This window comes from Lates calcarifer, linkage group LG21 (genome assembly GCF_001640805.2).
Source record: "Lates calcarifer isolate ASB-BC8 linkage group LG21, TLL_Latcal_v3, whole genome shotgun sequence".
Classification (NCBI taxonomy): Eukaryota; Metazoa; Chordata; class Actinopteri; family Centropomidae; genus Lates; species Lates calcarifer.
Window position 1 is genome coordinate 6,250,110 of NC_066853.1, and position 21,764 is coordinate 6,271,873.

Here is a 21,764-nt window from a genome sequence, read left to right on the forward strand (position 1 = left end):
CAAATATGATGATCTGTTGGTGCCAAAGCAGAGACTGGGAAGAGGAGAGACTATCTGCCTGAAATATCGCATTTATAATCATGGGAAGTATTTACCAGTGTGTGGACTACCTTTCTAGTGAAAGAGGGTTTATGTGTATTTCCAATCATCATCACAACATGCCCTCATATTATTCTGAGCTGCAGTGACAGAATAAGAGCGTAAAAGAATTGATAAAAAGAGTCATAAAAATTACAGAGTAAAGCTATAAAACCTATAAAACCTGAATCCAGTCCTGCCAAGGTTAGTGAACATGTGGTACTCTATATCTATATTATTAGATGATGTCTGTAGTTAAGATTTAAATGAGCGAAGGTTTGAAGGTTTGACAGTCAAGCTTTACAGATCAGTGGCAGGGTATTAGCTAATATGTTTCCTTATGACCACATCCCTGGTTGATGATATTACCAGAATACCTAACTGCACCCTTGAGAAATGCGGTCTCAGATCACTTAAGCAAATTCTCCATCTGCAGTAATGAAACTCACTTCAACTCTGGCACCGTGTGATAAATGTCTCTCTTTGGCGAGGGAATCTCCTGAATTTGCAACATAATTCCTGGAGGTGAGAATTTCTGTCCGCCAGGTCTTCAGTGATTGATAGCAGAGTGATGGAGAGCCTTGCTTGGGGTTTTCCATCTTTTTGCAAACAGGGGATCTGTCTTCCAGACATTAGTGAATGTGTGCACAAAATGCACATGTAGAGGCATGAGGAAATAAGGTTATACACGCAGATTTTAAGGCCTGTGTATGTTTGTGATTATGTGATGGCATGTTGTAGTAAAATTACTCAACACTGCCAGAAACACTGAAAGAGAACGAGAGGGCAGACGTGTTGAACCTGCGTACATTATTCTGGCATGTCCACACATACAGTACTACAGGCACAAGCACACACACACACCTCTGCTCATTACTGCTCACTTCAAAGGCATTCCAGTAGTTAAACTCAACAGTATATTATAAAGCATCATGAAGTTGCAGAAACCACTGGTTCCACTTTGGCCTTCACAATGGAAAACACTTCACCTTTCTCTCTTTTCTCCTTTAACATTAAAACATGAGACCAGCTCCTTGCATGTGTGTGTTTAAGTAAGCCATGTAGTAATCACAATGAGCCACTCAGGCCAAGTCAGCAGGTTTTTATTATAGCAAAGCAATACAAAGCATGTAAGTAAAACACTGGCCGCTGGCAGCTGCTAATGTAAACAGCATGCATGGTAAATATGAGAAGTCTTCTGTGCTGCATTTACTGTGTGATGAAAACAAAAAAGTGGGTCACCTAAAAGTGAAACGTTCCTCATCTAAATTGCACTGGGTCTGAAGTCATTATATTTGTTTCAGTGAGATGAGGTGAGTCATCACTGTCACTTACAGTAACTTGACCAAATACACTGGATATAGCTGGACAGCTTTCAGTTGGACAAGTAAGAAACCTTCCAGTGGAAACTTTCACTACATACTGTATTGTGAGCTGGTGAAAGACATGTTCACGTTTCACATAAAACATCATGTATACAACCCATTTAAATTTGCGAGCAGTTTGTGTCCAATATGCAGGAACTGTGTAACAGTGCTGTATGTAGGTCTTTGTCTAAACTGAGAACAGCTTTCCTGTAAATCCCTTCAGGCTGCACAGAAGTTGCCTCCCAATTTGTTTTGATGAGTTTGTGTACTGCAAAGTAGAAATGGGTTCCTATTTTTCACTGTTAGGCAATTCAGTAAATCCTAAGCATCCCACTTATTGGGTCACATATAAAATGCAAACTGAAACTTGCAGTGTGTGGTAATGATGCTCTTTTTTGTATGACATCTCCTTTTCTTTCTCCTAAGATTTCCGGTCAGATTCTCCATTTTACATCATCAATTGAAAGCAAAATGACCCCAAAATGATGTTTGAAAAATTCCCAAAGCCACTAACGCCAAAAGCTGATGTGTCTCATGTTTGTGTGTTACAAAATATTGTAACAAAATGGAATGTGTTGCATATTTTATCTAATATTCCTGCATTCCTGTTTTGCATTAAAATGTTAATAAGGCTTTGTAGTTATGTAGCCGAGCATTGACAGCTGACTAACGATCAGATCAGCTGTAGATAGTGTTGGTTCAGGCCACTGAGTTCATGTCAGCAGTCTGAGGTGTGACTGACACAAAAATGTCAGGCCTCAGGTGGTAAAGGTCACAGTGAGGTCACTTATTTATCACAGTGGGCTGTTTGAATAACTCCAGGGATAGATATATAGATGCAGTCTAAACTGTGATTCAACCAGTGTTGTTTTTAACAGGTTTAGTGAAAGTGATTTCAGCTGTGCAGTAACTGAAGGTGCTGTACGTCTGATCCTGACTTTAGTGCAGATACAGTTTACATGTCAGAGTGATTGTTCTGTGTTTAACCTGTAAGTGTTAAGTTTTAAGTGCTAAATCTGTTAAATAAAGCAAAGTGCAAGGAGATAAATTAAAGACGTGCACTGAAAGTGCATAGTAAGTGTCAGGGCGTTGGAGGTGTTAGAAGAGGAGGTGCTCTCAGGAGAGATGAGCCTTCAAGAGATTCTTGAGGACAGAGAGAGACGCCCCTGTTCTGATAGCACTTGATAGCTTGTTTCACAATCAGGGAAGCACAAACAAGAACAGCCTGGACTGCGATTCCAGATGACAATCCTTGGAGGAACGTAGTGGCAGAGAGGGAGCATAAGCCTGACTGAGTTCAAGTAGACGGGTGCAGACCCAGAGGTCACTCTGGAAGGCATGCACCAGTGACTAGAATTTGATTTGAATGACCATAGGTAGCCAGTGGAGGTCAATGACCAGTGGAGTGACATGCCCTCTTAGGCTGATCAAAGACCAGATGCAGCATCCATTCTGGACTATTTCCAAGGGTTTCACTGTATGTGAAGGGAGGCCTAGCAGTAGTTGAAGCAAGAGATAACCATGGCCTGTACCAAAAACTGGACACAGTGACTTCTGAGAGATGCTGCTGGATAAAAAACAATTTCCATTTGTTTTCATTAAGGTAGGGTGGAGGCAGAAATCTCATAGACAGATATCTTAAAACCTGCATTTTACTTGGCTAGGTACTATGAGGAATATGTAAGAAAATATACTATATTTTTTGTAATTTGGGTGAACTAAGCCTTTGAGTTAATATGAGCCAGACATGCAGAGCAGAGGGGCCATCCAAGGCCACAAGGACACAAATGCTATAGTAAACACATGTATCCACATGCACACACACTTCAATCACACAACCCCAGAGGGAAAGTACTACTATTCCTTCTCTAAATCCTCCTGTAATGAAGAGAGACTGGCCTGAATCTCAAAGGTAATCATCCGTTCTTTGCAGTCATTCAGCTCCCTCACTGATTACACTGGTTTGTCCAGAGCAGCAGAGTGGGAAGAATGGCTTTCATTTGACTTCTGGATTGGGTAGTCTGACGTGTGTGTTTACTTCTGTGCGTGTGTTTGTGTATTTGACGAAATGGGTGATGAAGAGACAATGACATGGAAGAAAGAGAAAATGAAAAGCTGTGAACCCAGCGTAATGACAGCTTCCATCTAAACGAACCATACTCCACTTGAATGGATGATGACCACTCGGTCAATGGAGATGCTCACTACATCATGAGTGCTGATTACTGCAGGCCTGTTTCCATGTGAATTAGACTGTGCTGTGTTATTCCAAGTGCTCACTGTGCTCAAAACTGTAGAGAGCTATTTAGTAACCTACCAGCCCAGACCAATCCAGTCTCATGTTTTGCCAGATATTTCACTGTTTGTAAACCTGTGGATGTTGGATTGTGAAATGATTATGTGTGGAGAAGGGACAACTGCTCTCAGATGATTTCTTTGTTCTCACCACATGAAGCTAGTTAAACTACTTATATAATACTGTAATATAATGTGTATAATACAATAGAGTTAGTGCTAAAGGATAACTCCCTATCAATCATTTACACCCAAAAACATGGGAAAACAGGGCCCAGGTTAAAAAAACGACCAGAGTTATCCTTTAATATGATGAGAACATGTTTTGCTTGATTTTTTGTGTCTCTATTGGTCCCTGTGGATTGCTCCTGGCAGCAGAAATGAACACTGAAGTAAAGAAACTAAATTTAATCAGAACTGATGGCAGGATAAAAAAAACAAATACAGAAAATAAGACAATAGTCTTACTGGAAGTAACTCTAATCATACTTCAACACTTCCTCTAGTGCTGGGAACAGTTTAACTCAGACATAAAGTACAGTGTAACACTGAGTTCCTCTAACCACGACAAAATGCCTGACCTGACTCTAAGCTTCATGAAACCAGTTTGGTTTCATGTAACCCTGTCAGGAAGGAACTGGAGACATGCTAATATGGTGTTAAGTGGTGGATTGTGCCACAATAATAACCACCAGCACTATACTATAAACACAAATACATATACATTCCCAAACACACATATTGTGAAGTTCCAATAATTTTCTTTCTATTCATAACCGATAATAACTGATTAATTAAAAGGTATCCTGTGGAGTTGTAGACCACTGGTAGTGCTGGTAGTGGAGAGATGTTTTTAAGACCAAGGATACACCTGCAGGCACACAAGTATGTGATGTGCTTTGTATTAAGAAATGTAGCAATGTACCAACAAATGTCAGGAAAAAGGAGACTGCTTACCAGCAAATATGGATGTAAACAATGCTGGTTTCAAATTATCCAAAATCTTCATTTTTGATTTCTTTTCTTTGAGGTGGAGGAAAATGCATTCAACATGTTAGACCACACAATGTGTTTTAGAGAGAGACTGTAAATATAACTTTGTTTACTGGAAAGCTCCAGAGGGCACCTGTAAGTTTAATCCATATGCAGTATCACAGTCCACAAGTGTAATTATTTATATATTGTGTCACTTGAGTAGTTATCATGTTATCTCAACATCACACAATATTTACGTCATGAATCTTATGAGTTTGATTTTTTGGGTTTTTGTGATAAAAATATAATTCTTTGTTTTCTTCAGATCTCAACATAACCCAAACTGCTGCCTCATGATCATTAATTAAAACCGGTGTGTGATGTGGTAATCATCCCCAATCTGAACTTTCCTCCCTACAAAGCACATAAACATAAATAAACACACACCCACATGCACACACTAAACTTTAACTGCGTCCCTTCTGCCTGTTTCCGTCCACTGGCAAAACAATTTCCCGCCTCTGGCTGTAACTCTCTGAGAAATACCTGCTGGTTTCTAATTAGCTGCCATCAAACAGCAGAGCCTGAAAACAGCATGTCCTTGTTTGGGACAGAGCTTTAGAACTACTTATTAGTGGCACTTGACTTTCTTTCACTTTCTCAGAGGCCAATCCTTCTCATTTTTACCTTTTCTCCCCCCCTCCTCTGCCTCCATATTTCTTCACCAGAACACAACATCTGCCACAAACTGCCCCCCTCTGACTCCTCTTATATAACTAATAACTGCTTCCATGTGAGACTGACAGAGAGATGCATGCACATTTAAAACCTCTTTCCCAAACTCTCTGTCACATTTGTTCTCCTGTATGGTCTCTTAAGGCTAAACTGTCACTCATCGATTTATAGACTACTTAATTTACTGTCTCATCAGTCACACTTTGTGCTCTCTGTGCTCCTCAATGGAGTAACAAGTAAGAGGAGAGAGGCAACGAGGGAGAAATGCTCAACAGCATAAATCAAGCTGAAGCAAGAACAAGGAACCACTGTGTATGAGACAGGTGTATAAAAGAGATGAGGACATTTTTTGTTTCTACATACTTCATTCATTATTTTTTTTAGATTTTGGTCATTTTATACAGTTTAAGAGTATACACACACATACACACACACACACACAGAAATCTAAATGTAATTTGGACACTACTCCAAGTCTGACTTCATCAGGACAAAGTGCTCATCAATGGGGGTCGCTGGTCCAACGTAAACTCATCAGAGCTGAGTCATGATGGCTGACTGACTGATTACAGCGACCACTCAAAACAACACTAAAATCAGACTGGCAGCGATTAAGTAAGAGCTGCACATTGCCCCCATTTTCCTCAACTATTCTGGGAAAAGATTATTTTGCCTTGAAGGTATTTTGAGTGAAAACATCCCACGGAGCTCTGCAGTGGTTTTGCCATCACACAACCGTGCCTGGGAGAGCCAGTCGGATGATTGAAAATGAGAAAAGGAAAATCTTTTAAATCCCCTTTTACTTCTTCAATGCTCTATTTAGAGGAGGCAACAAGGGCTAAGAGCAATTCAGGAGAGGCCACAGTGGAATGCATGCTTGAAGGTAAAGTGTGTAATTTGATGGCTGTTAATATGCGAGTGTGCAAGTGAACATTAAGTTGTTTTTAAAGGTGGAGGGAGTTTACCTGATAATAACCGTTCATCGCTTCATTCCTTCCATCCTTCCACCCTCCTTTTTGGTCAGAAATTTATTGATTTTGTTTGGTAATCTTTATGTGTATGTATGGTTACTGATGTGTGCTATCAGGGATGAAAATGTGCTGGAGGTGGAGGCGTCTTGTTTTTACTTCGCTCTGTTTGTTTGTATGAAACCAACCTGGTTATTCACATACACTAAACAATGTTGTTCTCAAATAATCCTGATTATGTATAATTGGGTTTGTGTTTGAGACAGAGTGTGTGTGTAAGTGTGTGTACCTGTGGCCTTCTCAGGGTTGTTACACATGAAGCAGAGCCAGCTTCCTTCTTCCTCACTGTATCCAAACAGGTCGAAGAAACGCACCTCCTCCAGCTGGAGCTGAAGGCTGTCCAGGTCCTGAAGACAGAAGAAAAGAAACAGATGAGATCACTGTACAACACAAATATTAAACTGTCCTCTAATATGGTTAAACTTAAGTTAGTCAAACTTCCAAAAGGCAGAAGAAAACTTGTTTTCTTACGGCTTTGCTCACACTGCTGACTGCTCTTTATTTATATTGCATGCTTTGTGGTCCCTGTGCAGTGCACATACTCTCAACACTGTGCACCAGGAAACATTTCAAGTGATTTAAAGAAGTGCAAGGGGGTGTTTTTGACAGCTGGCGTACACAGATGAAACAAAGAAAGGATCAGAGAGCTTTATATATGGGTTTTATATAGATGACACTGACGCATAAGCACCAATCCTGATCCAGTACACCCCTACTGTTTGTGCTAGTTTATATCGCACAAAACACTGTGAGGACGGAGAGTAAACAGGGCAAAGGCAGTGTGACTTTACGGAAGAGGTTTTGTCAGCTTGCTCTATTACACACACACATACACGCAAATAAGTGACCCTCAAGTTTAGGTCAACTGTGCATCTGTGTGTGCGAGTGTGTGTGTATCAGTATAGAGAGTAAAGGAATCCTAAACCCCCATTAGAAATCCCTAAAGACCCTCTGCACATGGTAAGAGTTATATATCACTTTAAATACACACAAACACACTTCAGTGACACTTAAACCCTTGAGATAATACATATTTATCTTAGCCTGGTTTGGAGAAAAACAGGAAAATTTAAGGAGATGATGGATTACTGTCATTAGTCTTCATGACAAAGAAACAGTCTTATCCCTTTGAGCGCTCACACTTTACTGACGTATAATTCTGTGTCCATATCTTCACCTAAAAGCTGCAATATATGTCATACTGTGATTGCTGTAATGTGGTTAAACCAAATCTCAATATTATGAGATCACATTTTAAATATCCCATTAACTGACATTTGCTTCATCATCTCTCTGAACTCTGACCTGGCTGCAGTCCTTCCACATTTTCTGATGATCCATGTAAGAACAAGAGGGGTATTTCTCACTAAGTCGAAAGGCCCGGAGGGAGCTGGATCTAAATGAATGTTAAGAAAAATAGGTAGCTGTAATGACGGAGCTACTGGTGTGTTTGACCTTTTGACCCGCGCCCCTTCAGTCCTTGATGTTAAGCTGTTTTTTAAGTGTGGATTCCCATTTGGACGATTGAAACCTGGACTAAAACCCACATTTCAGCACTCACACACACACACACACACACACACACACACACACACACACACACACACACACACACACACACACACACACACACACACACAGTACTGTCCATGAACAAGAGAACAATTGAGAGAGTGGCAGAGCATTTAGATGCATCCATACATCAGAGCTTTCTTTGTGTTGTTACAATTTAAATAACTGAGGTGAAAGGGCTTTTGCCTGCAGATGCAGATAAACCAGGACCATGTGTGGCTGAGAGAGACAGCCATCTGTGAGTTTACGTACATGAACATTAATATTCTGATACAAGGATAGGACATAGGACATATGTTGCAAGAGAGAAATAAACCTGATTAGGTTTACTGTAAAATCCAGACAATGTGAGAGAAAAAACAAAAAAAGATAGATAAAGAAAAGACAGAGGGCCAGCAGGAGAGAGATGGATCAGAAAAATACTGGACAGAGAAAACAAGAGGGGGTGATAGAGAAACATTTATTCAAGCACTATACAGTTTTTTTTGCTACTTTATACTTCTATTCCACTACATTTCAGATAGAAAACTGTATTTTTTACTACACTACATGTATGTGGAGCTTTCTAAAGTCCGAAAATCACAGTTTGCAGCTTAAAAGGATTTTTGAACCTGGTCCTTATTTTCGCATGTTTTTGGGTGTAAATGATTAATAGGGCCAAAGTCTCAGTGCAGTATTAAGCAAGAATGGTGTATCTGGCAACAGCTAACAGCTGCTGCAATGAAGACAAATGATGCATTTGTCCACGTCAAAGTATGTCCACGGAAGTGCTTGTTTTTGCCACTAACAGGCTCAGATTATTGTTATTGTCTGACAACATTATGGATAGGATTACTACAGAGACAGACCTTTTTTATTAAAGGGTAAGGTCCTTTTTGTTTAACCGGAGACATCACTATACATCTCTACCAGACTCCATTGACAAAAACAGTAATTTTACCTCACAGAGCCCAGGAGTTGCTGTAATACTGCTGCCTCGATCGGTTACTTTGTTGTTGTGTGACTTTCAGTGGTGGAAGAAGCATTCAGATCTTCTACATGAATAAAAGTACCACACACCAACACAAACTAACTGATCAAGGCAGCAGTAGATTAGTAACTGCCGTTGTTGTGATGATTGTAACAAGTATTTTCATGTTGTTGTATTGTTATTTTTACCTGGGTGAATGGCCTGAATATGCCCACCTTTGAATGGTGATAATCTTAGAAAAAGTTTAATTCAGGATATCCATTCAAGGTAATAATGCTACATAGCTGAAGATTGTTAGAGTCAACTGTGCCTGAAAAAGCTGCCAGGTTAGGCTGACAACTCCCAACAATTCCTTATTGAATAATTTTGGACTTTATACTAATTTTCATCTCAATGACATCAATAAAAAGAGCCTTTCTTTGGATTAGACACTGTAATTCATTCCTAAGCAAATGCCAGGGTCATTAAAATTGTTTACTGATTACAAACAAAGCTAATCTGAATCATCTCTAGAAAGCAGCAAGTAAAGGAAAAGACAGAAGTGGAAAGATGATGAAAGATGCGTTGTGAGTCACTCATTGAGCAACAATGTGTAAGAGTGAATACAGAGCCCAAATTTGAGTGAAGAAAAATGAGTAAGATAGCACACATTTGTTTCCTTAGTCCATTACCAGAAATCCTCAAACCACAGTCTTTGTGGTGCCATGCTAAAAACAGTGTAACACACAGCTGACAGCCCACAATGCACACAGCAAATGATTTGTATATGGTTTTAATGAGCTTTTTATGGAAAAGAGGCCGTGTTTACAGTGACAAATTTGCAGCTGGGCAACAGGTTAATGTAGACAAACACAATCCCATATTTGATTTATCAGGACTGGAGAGGTGGATTCAATAAAGACACCAAGAAACAAAGGCTGGTTTATGTGAGTTTGAATATAATCCGTTTATCCTCATGTAACCCCCTCTTTCTCTTGCAATATGCTCCCCCTCTCTCCTTCTGCACCTCCATCTATCACTGTTTTTAGATCATAATTATAATTTGATCAAGATGCAAGACTGTAATTGTGCATGACTGAGTCAGACTTCAGGCAGGTTGGCCCTGAATCTGCAAAAACTGTTCTTTTTGAGACATTTATATATTCTCAAATTCCATTTTAAACCATAAAAATCCCTGTTGATTCAGTATGAAAATAAACACAATGTGAACCGTTTATTAACCTAAGATGTAGGACATGATCGATGTGAGGAGGTGGGGGGAGAAGGTGAGAGAAGAGAAAAGCTTTTTGGAGGTTTCCAGACAGAGAGGAGAAAGATTGTGGGAGGTGGAGGCAGGAAGAGAAGGAGGAAAGAGGGGTGTGTAGGCCAGGAGAAAGGTGAGTGGAGGAGAAGTGGGAGTGTTGGAAAGGGGAGTGGAGGTAAGACAGATGAAGATGGATAAACAAGACGCAGGCTTTATTTATGTCTCTCTTTCAGGGCATAGATCTACAAAATCCTCTAAGTCCTTTTTGTCCTTCAGGTCTTGTTTTTCTTCTTTCCATCCTGCCCCTTTCTTTCCCTTCTTCCCTGAAAATGGTCTTTATCTAATCTCAGCTACAGCTCCACCTTTAGCTCTATTCTATATCTTGGTTTTCAACATTCATCCTTCTTCCTCTTCCTCCACCAAACTTTATCTCTGCCACAGTTGTATCAACAAATGTGCTCACTCTGGGGCAAAAGAAGGAAAAAAGGGTGAAACAATACTTGTAAAGTATCTCCTCAGTCTCAGGCTTCCACTTTGCACAGACTCCCATCATATCTTATGCCATGTTCTGCCTATTTTTCCCTTTTCACTTCCTCTTCTCTCTCACTACATCCTCTTTTCTGCAACAATTACTTAAAGTCAGTGTTCACCTATTTTATCCCTGCATTTTTATCACTTCATCCATGCCCAGTTTCCCCCCTTTACAAACCCTCATTTCACAATCCTCCCATCCTCTTGTCTTTTCCATTCTGTATTCTCATATCCCTGTTTCCTCTCCTCAAAACTAAAACCTTCCTATCTTTACTCCTTCTCCTCTACGTGGTGAATGTCTTCTTACAATGCAGCACTTGATTAGAAGTCATTTCCTCCTCTTGAACTACCTTTACCCTCTTCAGTCAACCTTTTCTTCACGTCTCTCTGACCACCCTCTCTCCTCACTACATCCTAGGTCATCCATCTTTTCTTATCCTCCATTTTACTCTTTTCTCTCACGATGATGATGCAGCTCTCCAATTTCATGGAGCTCATTTCAGTTTAATCTTTGTTTTATCTTTATCTCTTAACCCCTGCCAGACTCTTGAGTTCTTTTTTTATTACTTCCATGCTTTAAACCCATTACCTTTTTTACTGTCACTGTATCTCTCTTAGCTATTTTCTCCTCAGTGTCTCACATCCATCCCTCTCTTCCCTCCCTCCCTCTCATTCTTGCAGCTCTCATCTTCCCTCACACCAGCTTTCTATTATCTCTGCATCGTAAAACTACTAAACTGAGTTGTCAGAGGCCCTACATAAGTCCCTCTTAAATATCTGAAGCCTCATAAAGCCCTGTAGTCTCCCTTTAAATCTCCCTGTCAGTACAGATATAAATGGTAACCTTTTCAGTCTCTTCTATGTAATAGCTTTCAGCCCTTCACATCTCTTCTCTCCTCGCCTTGGACTGCACGTGTTTCTGATGACAGTGACAGGAGTGAAGCTATAGGTCTGATGGAGAGAGAGCGAAGCAAAGAGGAAATGCAGTGCATATGGATGGAAGGAAAGGTTGTGACCTTCCTCCTCTCTCTCTCCTGTTAAATATCATCCTTTTCTGTCTGTGGTTTTTTCTGGTGCTCCCTGACAAATGAGCCTGCACTCATTGTAAAGCAAAAAGAGACATTTAAGTCAGTCTTCTATTCTGCTCTGTGTACACGGCAGGTCTGTTGGATCAGTATCAGTGCCAAAACTGACTTTATTAAGTCGACTGGGTATCAGCCATACGTCACTGATCCACATACAGTTTTCATATTCTGCTCTGTTAATATGCAGCTGTAATCTAACATGCATGTGTCAAATTTAGGGTTAAAAGTAAACACTGGTATTGGATTACTACTCAGCACTGGCTGATATACTGAGCATGGGTATCAGAATTCGGTAGCTTCATATTTAATAGACATGAGAGTTTATGGAACCTCTCATCCATCCTGCACAAAGAAAGCAAAAAAGCATTTTTAAATAAGTAAGTTTAAGGTGAGAGTGTTCTGGTTTACTTGAGATCAGCAGGAAGTGTATTATACTGGTGGCTTAGCTTAGAACTAGAGCTGAGATTTTACTGGATCTGATAGGTTAAGGACTGTAAAGGCAGAAATTTACAATCATGTTTGAACAATTTAGTGTCACTCAGCACCCTCTGTGCAGTAGGTAAGCATGTGTTCTGGAGAGAGGGATAGAAACAATGCACCTCAACATGAACAGCATGAGTGGACAGTATTATCTGCTATCTGTACAAACATTAGCATTAACAGCTGTTTACTTTTTAGTTTTAGTACTTTTTAGTCACTTCTTTTGTTTCTTTTCCACATTTGATGCTGAACTAATGTTGATTATGTAGCAATAGCAAATACTTACTCACCTTTAAATGCGTATGTGCATACAGTATGTGTGAATGAGACTGAATGTGTGTACATGTGTGTGTTGGTATGTTCAGGCACCATATGGTAACCATAGCTGGCCCAGCTCTTTGCAGCCACTCCACACGTTTAGAGGAAGACAAACGACAGCTGTATTTTCTTTGCTGGTCTAATTATTTCCTAGCGACCACTTAGCTTGTCACATTATGAGGGGCAGCGCAGGGAACACCACCCACATCCACGTACTTACAGAGACCGACACTGAAATAGGCACACATATCCACACACATACACATGTGTCAAGCTTTCTCCCTGTAACTCAATCTTTCACACACACACACACACACACACACACACACACACACACACACAGACATGATAAAGATGAGGAGTTGGGGTGAGCAGAGGCCTTGTATACAACAATGTCCATTTAGTGCATTCCATATTTAAACAAAGTGGATGTTGACACTCTTCCTATCTAAAAGTTTTTTTTTTCTTTTTTTCACAACCAATGACTTCATCCACTCTGCTGGAGACAGATAGCTTTTAGGAGGAAGCAACATGGCCCACCACACACACACACACACACACACACACACACCGAGACATACACACACTGTGGTCCAGTACCTTCCTGTGTGGGGTGGTGTGCTGTGTCATAGCCATGGGAAAACTATGAGCTCCTTTTAGCTGCGTTTTCTCCCAGAGAGAAGCCAGTCTCTGGACACACTGGTCCCTGGAGCACAGGGGGACACTGGACTTACTCTGGTTGAGAGGGAAAACAAAAAAATTGACACAAAACATAAATAGAATTGGGACAGAATATGGGGAGAAGTGTGGCCAAAAATGGCAAAGAAAGCTAGGCTTGTTTTACATACAACAGATGCAACTACTGTTTACATTCCAGGACATTCCTCAACTGTAAAGCTCCAGGATATTTTCTGGCACAGAGGGTATATTTCAAGTTCAGGGTTTCTAGTTTTATTCCATTAAAATTGTTTGTGACAGCTGTTTTATGCAATGTAATACAACTACAGTTAATATAAAATTAGCAGCATCCAAACTACATTCATGGAAGAAACTCAATGATATAATGCTGCAATTTTAGATTTCTATGTCTTAAAACTCAGTAGTGTGACAGACAGTATGGAGCATTATAGTGCCTTGAAGTGAAAATCTGTAATTGTTAATGTGTTTTATACGTTACAGGCTGAATATCTGGGTGCACCTGTAGATGCAGCAGCATGATGTGAATCCAGAGATGAGGCTGTCGGCTGGTCAGGTAGAAACAGGACTTGGCGTACAGGCAGTAGTGGCCCTTCAGAGGACAAGAGAATGAGAGCTTGGCCACGCAGCCTCGATTTGAATCTGTAACAATAAACACAAACACACACACACACACACATAAAAGAGTGAAAATGATACAACTATAAATTTGTATTAATCTCTGAAAAGTTGCACAGTTTGAAACTTGACTTCAAAAGCTCAACCACTCTCAGTGAGCTGTCTTTCTCTCTTCCACATATGGACTTGTGTAACCTTGGGAACATATTTACAGAGTGATTCATAGCATGCAAGGACAATGCATCTCGTAATCATCAGAAAAACGTCTTCTCCTCCCACCACCGCCACCTCCCACGAACTTCCACCTCTCTGCCAAGGAGAAGAAACCAGCGAACACTTTCTATGCTTCATATGGAAATCATCTGCTACATCAGAATGGTGATTAAAATGAAATAATGAAGGTTTAATTTTGGAAAACTCTGCTGCAAGTTTTGATGACAAAGTGAAACTATCTGCGCCTTAGGTGAAAGAAGTGGTTCAAAGTGATTTACAGCAAAACTCAACCTTCATTTTGTTATTCTGCAAAATCAATCTTAAATATTAAAGAATGCTTCTGGCTCCACAACATATTATATAATACATCTGTTCCTTCACCCTCTATTCACTCCACTAAAGCAGAAGAGAGTTAACGTAGAAGATGTAACATAGTATTCTGTCACAGTCACTGGTCAACACAATAAACTCAAAAAATAAATAAATCACAAAACCAGGGTTATCTCAGTTCATGTGTGTTTAAAAAGGTGTTTATACTGCTTCACTCATTAGCACGTGTGTTAAGGGAGTTTGTATCCAACAGTCGCTGACGCTGTATGTTTTTTGTGTCAGCGTGTGTGTGTGTGTGTGTGTAGATGTTTGGACTGAGTGTACATGTGCATATGCACTCTTCTGTGTAATCCTCGTCCCCCGAGACGGAGGGTCAGCAGCACATGTGTAGGTCAGCCAGCATCGTGATGACATCATCCAGCAGAGTCCGCCTGTGACATCATATCCTAAGTGCCTTGGGGTTGATTCTCATTAAGAGACTTAATACTGAGAGAGCAAATGCAAAGCACCAATTATGGGGTGAGGAATAAAGTGTGTGTTTATGTGTGCGTGTGTGTGTGTGTGTATTTAACAGTTGTATATTTACATTCATTTTCAGATTTAATCAATTACACAGAGGCCAAAGGAGGAGTTTGTTATTTTTTTGTCTTGTTTCCTGTTTTAAGTGTGTGCATACATGTGTGTAAATGTGTGTGTTTTTGCTGTGTGACTCCTGGCTGCCTCACAGTTAAAATGACATTAAGGCCAAAGGCGGAGCAATAACATCCCCTCCTGTCAATCAAAATATCATCACCTCTTGCATACACTAGTCACTTCATGTTTCAGTCTGTGGCTGTGTGTGTGTTTGGCTGTATGTGTGTCTGTGAGCTTTGTCTGTTCTTAATATGTTCAAAAGAATAAATCCACGCCCCATAGGTGGAGCTCACAACTGCAGATGGCTCAGACAGAGGACCACAGGAAGGAATATAGTGTATGATTGCATATTTATGTAAGTACGTGTGTGTTGTAGTGTGAATTGATGTGTACTGTTGAATTTGTGCTTGTGAAAGTCTGCACATACATTGCAAATGTGAAAGGTCCCAGAGTTCTTGTTGCCCAGATCATTGTATTTCATTTCTAAATGTGTCTGTACATAGGCAATGTACATTTTCAATTGCATATTTGATGTTGGTGTAGGTGAAATTCACCCAAATGATTAATTTCACATACAATGACTTATCAGTTTGGGAGGTGCTGGATGAAGTTTTTACAAAAATCAGATTCAATATGGAAAAGGTGCTGACAGGCGCTGCTAAAAGATGGCAATGAAATCTTAACCCAAGTGAAGCAAATCAAATCAAGAAATGGAAAATAAGCAGAAATCATTAGACATGAATGAAAATAAAATATCAAATCCGTGAATATGAGACGAATGAGAAGGGAAATGCAAAAATGAATTACAAAGTTTTAGGAAATGGATTAGATTAGTTTGGAACACAAGAGGTTTTTCATTTCATAGTTTTTCAAATGAACTGCTTGACCCCTTGTCTCTAGTCCACATGTACTGCTAAAACTATGGTATGAAAGTATGTGTGCACGCTCACAAAGCTGCACCCATATAAATATGAGTACTTCATGCATAGTACATATGTATGTATAACATTCATCTGTTTCTACTTGGACCGGAATATTTTGTATAGATGTAACTGAATACAAAGACCCTGCCCACCTCAAAACTTTTTTTTTTTTGCCTCATACCTTGATTAATTTTTCCATTAACAAATTAGTTCCAGAGCAATGCCCCATAAGGTTTAGCTCAGTCTTTACATTACAGTACATGCTTTCACTCCAGATTAAGAACAAGTAAGAGTTCATTGGGTTCTGCAGCTGAAATATGTCCCATAAAAGTCTAAAACAAATAATGTATCAATCCTACTAACAAGTATTGTCTGTCTACCTACAGCCTGATATATCTTATTCCTCTGAGCCATACAGCTCCAACAACTTGTAATAAAACTATTAAAACCACAACAGTGAGCCACGCTGTTGCACCATGTGACATGTTCCTTCACTACAATAAACATAAGCACTGTTGTGAAAGCCACGAACAGGGTAAGGAAAGTGCTGAGGCCCACACTGTTTTTTTAAAAAGAGAGAGAGAGAGAGAGAAAGAAAGAAAATCTCCAGCCTCAAAAGCTTGATTTACTGCTATTAGACAAAAGGCTATAATTTTTCAGATTGATGCAACATGTTGAAAACAACAATTTGGTATCAAATTTAAGATTACACCAATTTAAATTTAAATTACAAAGATTAGATATAAACCAAAATGTTCTCATGCATGTGTTTGTTTTTTTGCATATCGTGTAAACCCATGGATGAGGTCAGTGCGGGGCAAAGTATTGCAATGAGCAAAGTATTATGCTTTGTTTGTGTGTGTGTGTACGTGCATGTGTGTACCTCTGTTTGAACGTATTAACGATAATCATTCCAGTCTGGCTTTTAAGATCAAAGACTCGATCTAAGACCCCATTAGGACAGTCTTGGGGGAGATAAAAATAAATTAAAAATGTATCAAATTAATAAAAAATTAAAATGCTGTTGTTCATGGCAAAGACATACCACAGGAAAATCATATGAGCTTCAGGTCTCACAAAAAGCACACAAGAAGTCAAAGATGCAATGTACCTTATAGTATGTCTGTCTAAACAGGATATAACCACCAAGTATTCAGGACTGTAATACTGGGGTAGGAGAAAAATCACACACATATGCCCTCTGGATAGGATTAAAATCACTAATCGGCACATGCAATATTAAAATCAAACGGTTCCCCCAGGAGAAATAAATCTCTGTCCGACTGGAGCTTGAGAGATACTAATCACCTCCTAGCAACTGCTGTGCGAGGCTGCATCAGTATGTGTGAGACACTGAGTCAAAGTGGGAAGGAGCGAGGAGAACAGAAGGTTTATTCATACTGCATCATTAATCAACCCCAGCCGCCACATCTGACTGTAATCTCATTCAGGTTCAGCAGGTTACACAGACCCTCCCTCTGCCTCTCTCTGTTTACCTACTACATAAACCAATAACACTCTCATCAAATTATATTTAGTACTGTTCTCAAATAACACATGCACTGACAAAGCTGTTCACATTACCTTCTATCACGCACTGCTCTGGTGTGGGGACCTGCTGCGCCATGTCTTTACAGAACTCTCTGATCACCTCCATATTGTCTCTTAAATGGAGGAAGAGTCTGTCAGTTTCCCCCTGCTCCTCCTTCTCTCCATCCGTCTCTCGGCTTTCACCTCTCTCTGCCTCTTTGACCCCTCTGTCAGGGGCAGCAGAGCCGGACGGGGAGCCGTCACCGGTCGGTTTCCTGTCGGCAGGTGGTGCTTCCTGGTTTTCTGAGTGCTGATTAGGCAAAGCGTTAGAGAAGATGTTGTCTGGACTCAGCTCCACTCCGTCACCGTCCTCCCCGGTGTCTGAGTTGATGGAGCGTGAGCGCACAGCGTGGAGAGCCAGGCTCTTTGACCTGAGAGAGAAATAAAACCGTTAGTTAGGGCCTACAGCATTGAAGATTTTAACAATACAAAGTCTGTCTGCTTCCTCCACATTGAGATTTGTGTGTTTTTGACACCTTGCAGAACAGGGTTTGGTTTGGTTCCATGGTTCTGTCGGGAAACCACTGAAGCAAAAAGCTATGAGGGGATATTGTTGTCATTTTGTAACAATTAAGAAAACACGGCAGGAGAACTGTGGCCATGTTAAAGCATGTTTTTACTAAAGATACTGACCTTTTGTAGTCAGTGTCTGCTGTAAGAACACATTGTTCATGTTCTTGTTAATGTTGTGAACTGTAATGATTCTGCACTCAAGTCCCAGTTAAACTTGAAGGGTATTAGAGGAGGGATTTCACCCTCCAAGGTGCGTGGAGAAGGGAAAAAACTGGAAAAGGTCAAAACTCACAAGCAACACATGTAGTAAAAAGAGGAAATTTATTAACAGATGTTTCAGCTTGTGGCCTTCATTAGGGTTATACCTATGGGTCAGATTCCTACTGAGTAACCAGGGTAGCTCTTTTAACATATAATACCCCAGCTTAGGGTGACACAACAGGACAGAGATCTTTTAACATACAGACAAGGCAACCAAGAGGGTTTTTATGAGTTTTTCCATGAACAGTTGAATGTACTTGATTGCACTTAATCCACCTGAGAATGTTATTCTGCCGAAGACCAGATTGAAGGCCAAAAACCCCACAACAATGAAAAATAAAGATGGCTGCAGGGGTAGAGAGACAGAACATCATCAGAGAACATACACAAGTCTGCTGATGTCTGTTGATTCCAGCCTTCAGTCTGTCATTCCCTGCTAAGGATTTCATAAGCAGCCATTACACACTACTTTAAGCTTATGGTTAACTACTCCACTTACTTTCGTCCCAAGAAAAACTGGGGTAGTGGCCACAGTGCCCACACTGTTAATCTGATCCAATACTTTGCTGACCTGGCCTAATATTGTGTAGGTCCCCTTTGCCCTGCCAAAACAGCTCTGACCCATTTAGACATGGACTCCACAACCTCTGTGGGTGTCTTGTGGTATCAGGCACCAAGATTAGACTAGACTTTATTGATCCCTTGGGATGACTCCCTCAGGGAAATTAAGTGAGTTTAGATTAAGATGGTAGCAGCAGATCCTTTAAGTCCCATAAGTTGTGAGGTGGGGCCTCCACAGGTCAGACTTGTTTTCCTAGCACATCCTACAGATGTTTAATCGCACTGATTTCTGATTTGTGTTACAGTAGCTCTTCTATTGGATTAGACCACATGAACCAGCCTTTTAATAAACAATGTCTCTTACTTTGGATAGGCTTGACTTTTCCTTAATGAACAGACAAAGAGTAATGTCCTCTAGGCTCAAGAGATTTCTTGTTAATTTGACTGGAAATCGATAAACTCAAGGAGGCTACACAGGGACAGTGATCACAATCTATCTTTCATGAAAACAAATGTTTACTAGTCTGTCAGATTTGATTCTGAGCAGGGCCACGTTAATGTAACAAACTAACCGACCTGTTGAATCTCATCTCTCGTCTCTCGTCCCTGACAGCTTGGCTCAGGCTGTAGCGTCGCAGGGGGGCAGGAGAGTCCTCCCCCGCCTCCTCTTCTCCCTCCTCTTCCCCCATTTTCTCCTCGAAGGCCTGAATCTTCACCTGCAGCTGCTGCTCTGACACCCCTCCTCTGCCACCTCCTCCTCCTCCTCCTCCTCCTCCTCCTGGAAGAGACGCACAGGGAGATGGTGGGCACGCCTCGTCCAACCTGTAACACACAAACACGGGGCAAAGGGTTGGATGGACAGGTGGTGGACACATGACATGAAACTGGACAGACACATCTGAATGTACCCCCCCCCACCCCCGCTAAATCTCACCATCACCCTTCCCTTTTTGGCTTTGTTTTTCTTTGTATCTCACCATGGTGAATGCCTCCTCTTTTTTGTTGTCTAACTATTTAACTAATTAGCCCCCTCCCTTCCCTCGCTCAATGTGGCCTTTATAAGTTCATCAAAAATTCCACTTGTTTGCTGACAGAGGACTTCCAACCACCCCTTTGTTGCTTTTCCTCTGTCTTCATCCCCTGCTCTTTCACTAATAAACTCTCCTGCCTCTCTCAGTCCCTCATTCCCGCTATCTTTCTTCCGCGAGACCCCAAGCAAAGCCTTTGGAAGCCTCCAATCCTGCACACAATGTTCTTATTTCGGAAAGAGAGCAGTGTGCGTGTCATTCCCACACTGCAGCCAGATGAATTCCAGTCAACTTATACACATTAACACGCAAACACATGAACACACACACTCACAGAAACACATGTATATGCTGTCCTCACATGGTGTGCATGCATTTTGTATTTTGAAGCACATTTCATGGCCTCCATTTACTGTAAGTCGCAATTATGTATGAAAAACGTCACAGCAGGACAGAATCAGATATAAAGCATTACAAAGAAAACATTCTGTCTATAAATAATAATAACCTAATTCTTTTTAGAGTTTAGTACCACAAATCAGTTAAATGCGTGGGTACTCTCTTGGATTTGAGCAAGTTTCCAAATTTCTAACTATTCTCTCTGACATGCAGATAAATCAGTCACTATCTCAGGCAAATACTCTTTATTTTGAAATCATTGTTATAATTATGCAATGTGTTTTGACTAGATTGGGCAACAAACTAAAATCTTACTTAAAGTAACATTAGAGCTTACACAAACGCCAATACAAATATGAGCAAGTATTCATTTAAACATCCTAGTTCAAGTTATTTGGTCTGAATGGGAAACAATTCTGGATTCCCACCAACAATAAAGTTGTACTTCATTTCTGTTTATGAATATTTTGTCATGAGACATTCAGTCTATCAGACCTGTCCCCTCATTATTCTCATTGTTTTCTATGTTATTCAAATATGTATCTTAAATCCATACACTACACAGGTAATACTTCAGCAACTCTGAGTGCCCACAGGGAAATCATACTGTGAAGTGTCCATGTTGTAAGAATGTTAACACTGTCCTCTGAAGATAAAGAGAGGAATGGAGACAACAGCAGTTTTAACTATGAGCAAAACCTGAGCCCATTTCTATATTAAACTTTCCTGGTGTAATTACTTGGATTGAGCAGTAAAGTGACACCAGCAATGGCAGTCAGTTGATACCTGTTGTGAGCCCATAGTGATGGCTGTATGAGAGTGCCAGGATCAAATGTGCTTTATGGAATATAAGAGGGTAAAAACACCTGTAAGTCTGTGTTAGCATGACTTCACCAACCTGCAGTGTGTGGCCATGCTCTCTTCCAGCCGTCTCCCCAGCAGTCTGGCTATAGCAGTAAAGGAGTTGCTCATCCTGTAGATGTCTTTGCCGCAGCCACCCAGTACAGACGGGTAACGGTCAGTCAGACCTCTGATCTCCAGCAGCAGCGTGTGGTGAAAGCTGTGCTCCATGCTGCCCAGGAGGGACACCAGGTAGACCAATGAGCTGTGAGCATGAGTCTGAAGAAAGGAGACGACAGAAAGAGAGGGAGAGGAAAGATGTTAAAAATCATAATATGTGGTGTTGTGATCCATGCTAGTCTGGCCATAAAACTAAACAAAGAAAAAATAAGATTGCCAACAAGCTGCTTTAATGTACAGAAACATCCAGATTTAACGGTTATTGCTGCTGTTGTGGGTTTTTAAGTGCATTGAAAACTGGA

The 21,764-nt window shown here is 40.5% G+C and overlaps 1 protein-coding gene and 1 long non-coding RNA gene across 2 annotated transcripts in view; one reads left to right on the forward strand and one right to left on the reverse strand.

Annotated features, from left to right (window-relative positions):
- veph1 (ventricular zone expressed PH domain-containing 1) overlaps positions 1–21,764 on the reverse strand; it is a 76,036-nt gene that overhangs the window by 13,069 nt on the left and 41,203 nt on the right. The window contains exons 7-12 of the mRNA XM_018681179.1: positions 21,341–21,561; positions 19,592–19,837; positions 17,675–18,051; positions 13,876–14,015; positions 13,278–13,412; positions 6,708–6,825 (exon numbers count right to left, since the gene is read on the reverse strand). Coding sequence (XP_018536695.1) covers positions 6,708–6,825; positions 13,278–13,412; positions 13,876–14,015; positions 17,675–18,051; positions 19,592–19,837; positions 21,341–21,561 — 1,237 coding nt within the window. The remainder of the gene's footprint in view (positions 1–6,707; positions 6,826–13,277; positions 13,413–13,875; positions 14,016–17,674; positions 18,052–19,591; positions 19,838–21,340; positions 21,562–21,764) is intronic.
- LOC127139036 (uncharacterized) lies at positions 5,994–14,700 on the forward strand. Its single transcript, XR_007808858.1, has 2 exons — positions 5,994–6,333; positions 13,857–14,700. It is a non-coding gene; the product is annotated as an uncharacterized LOC127139036 (long non-coding RNA).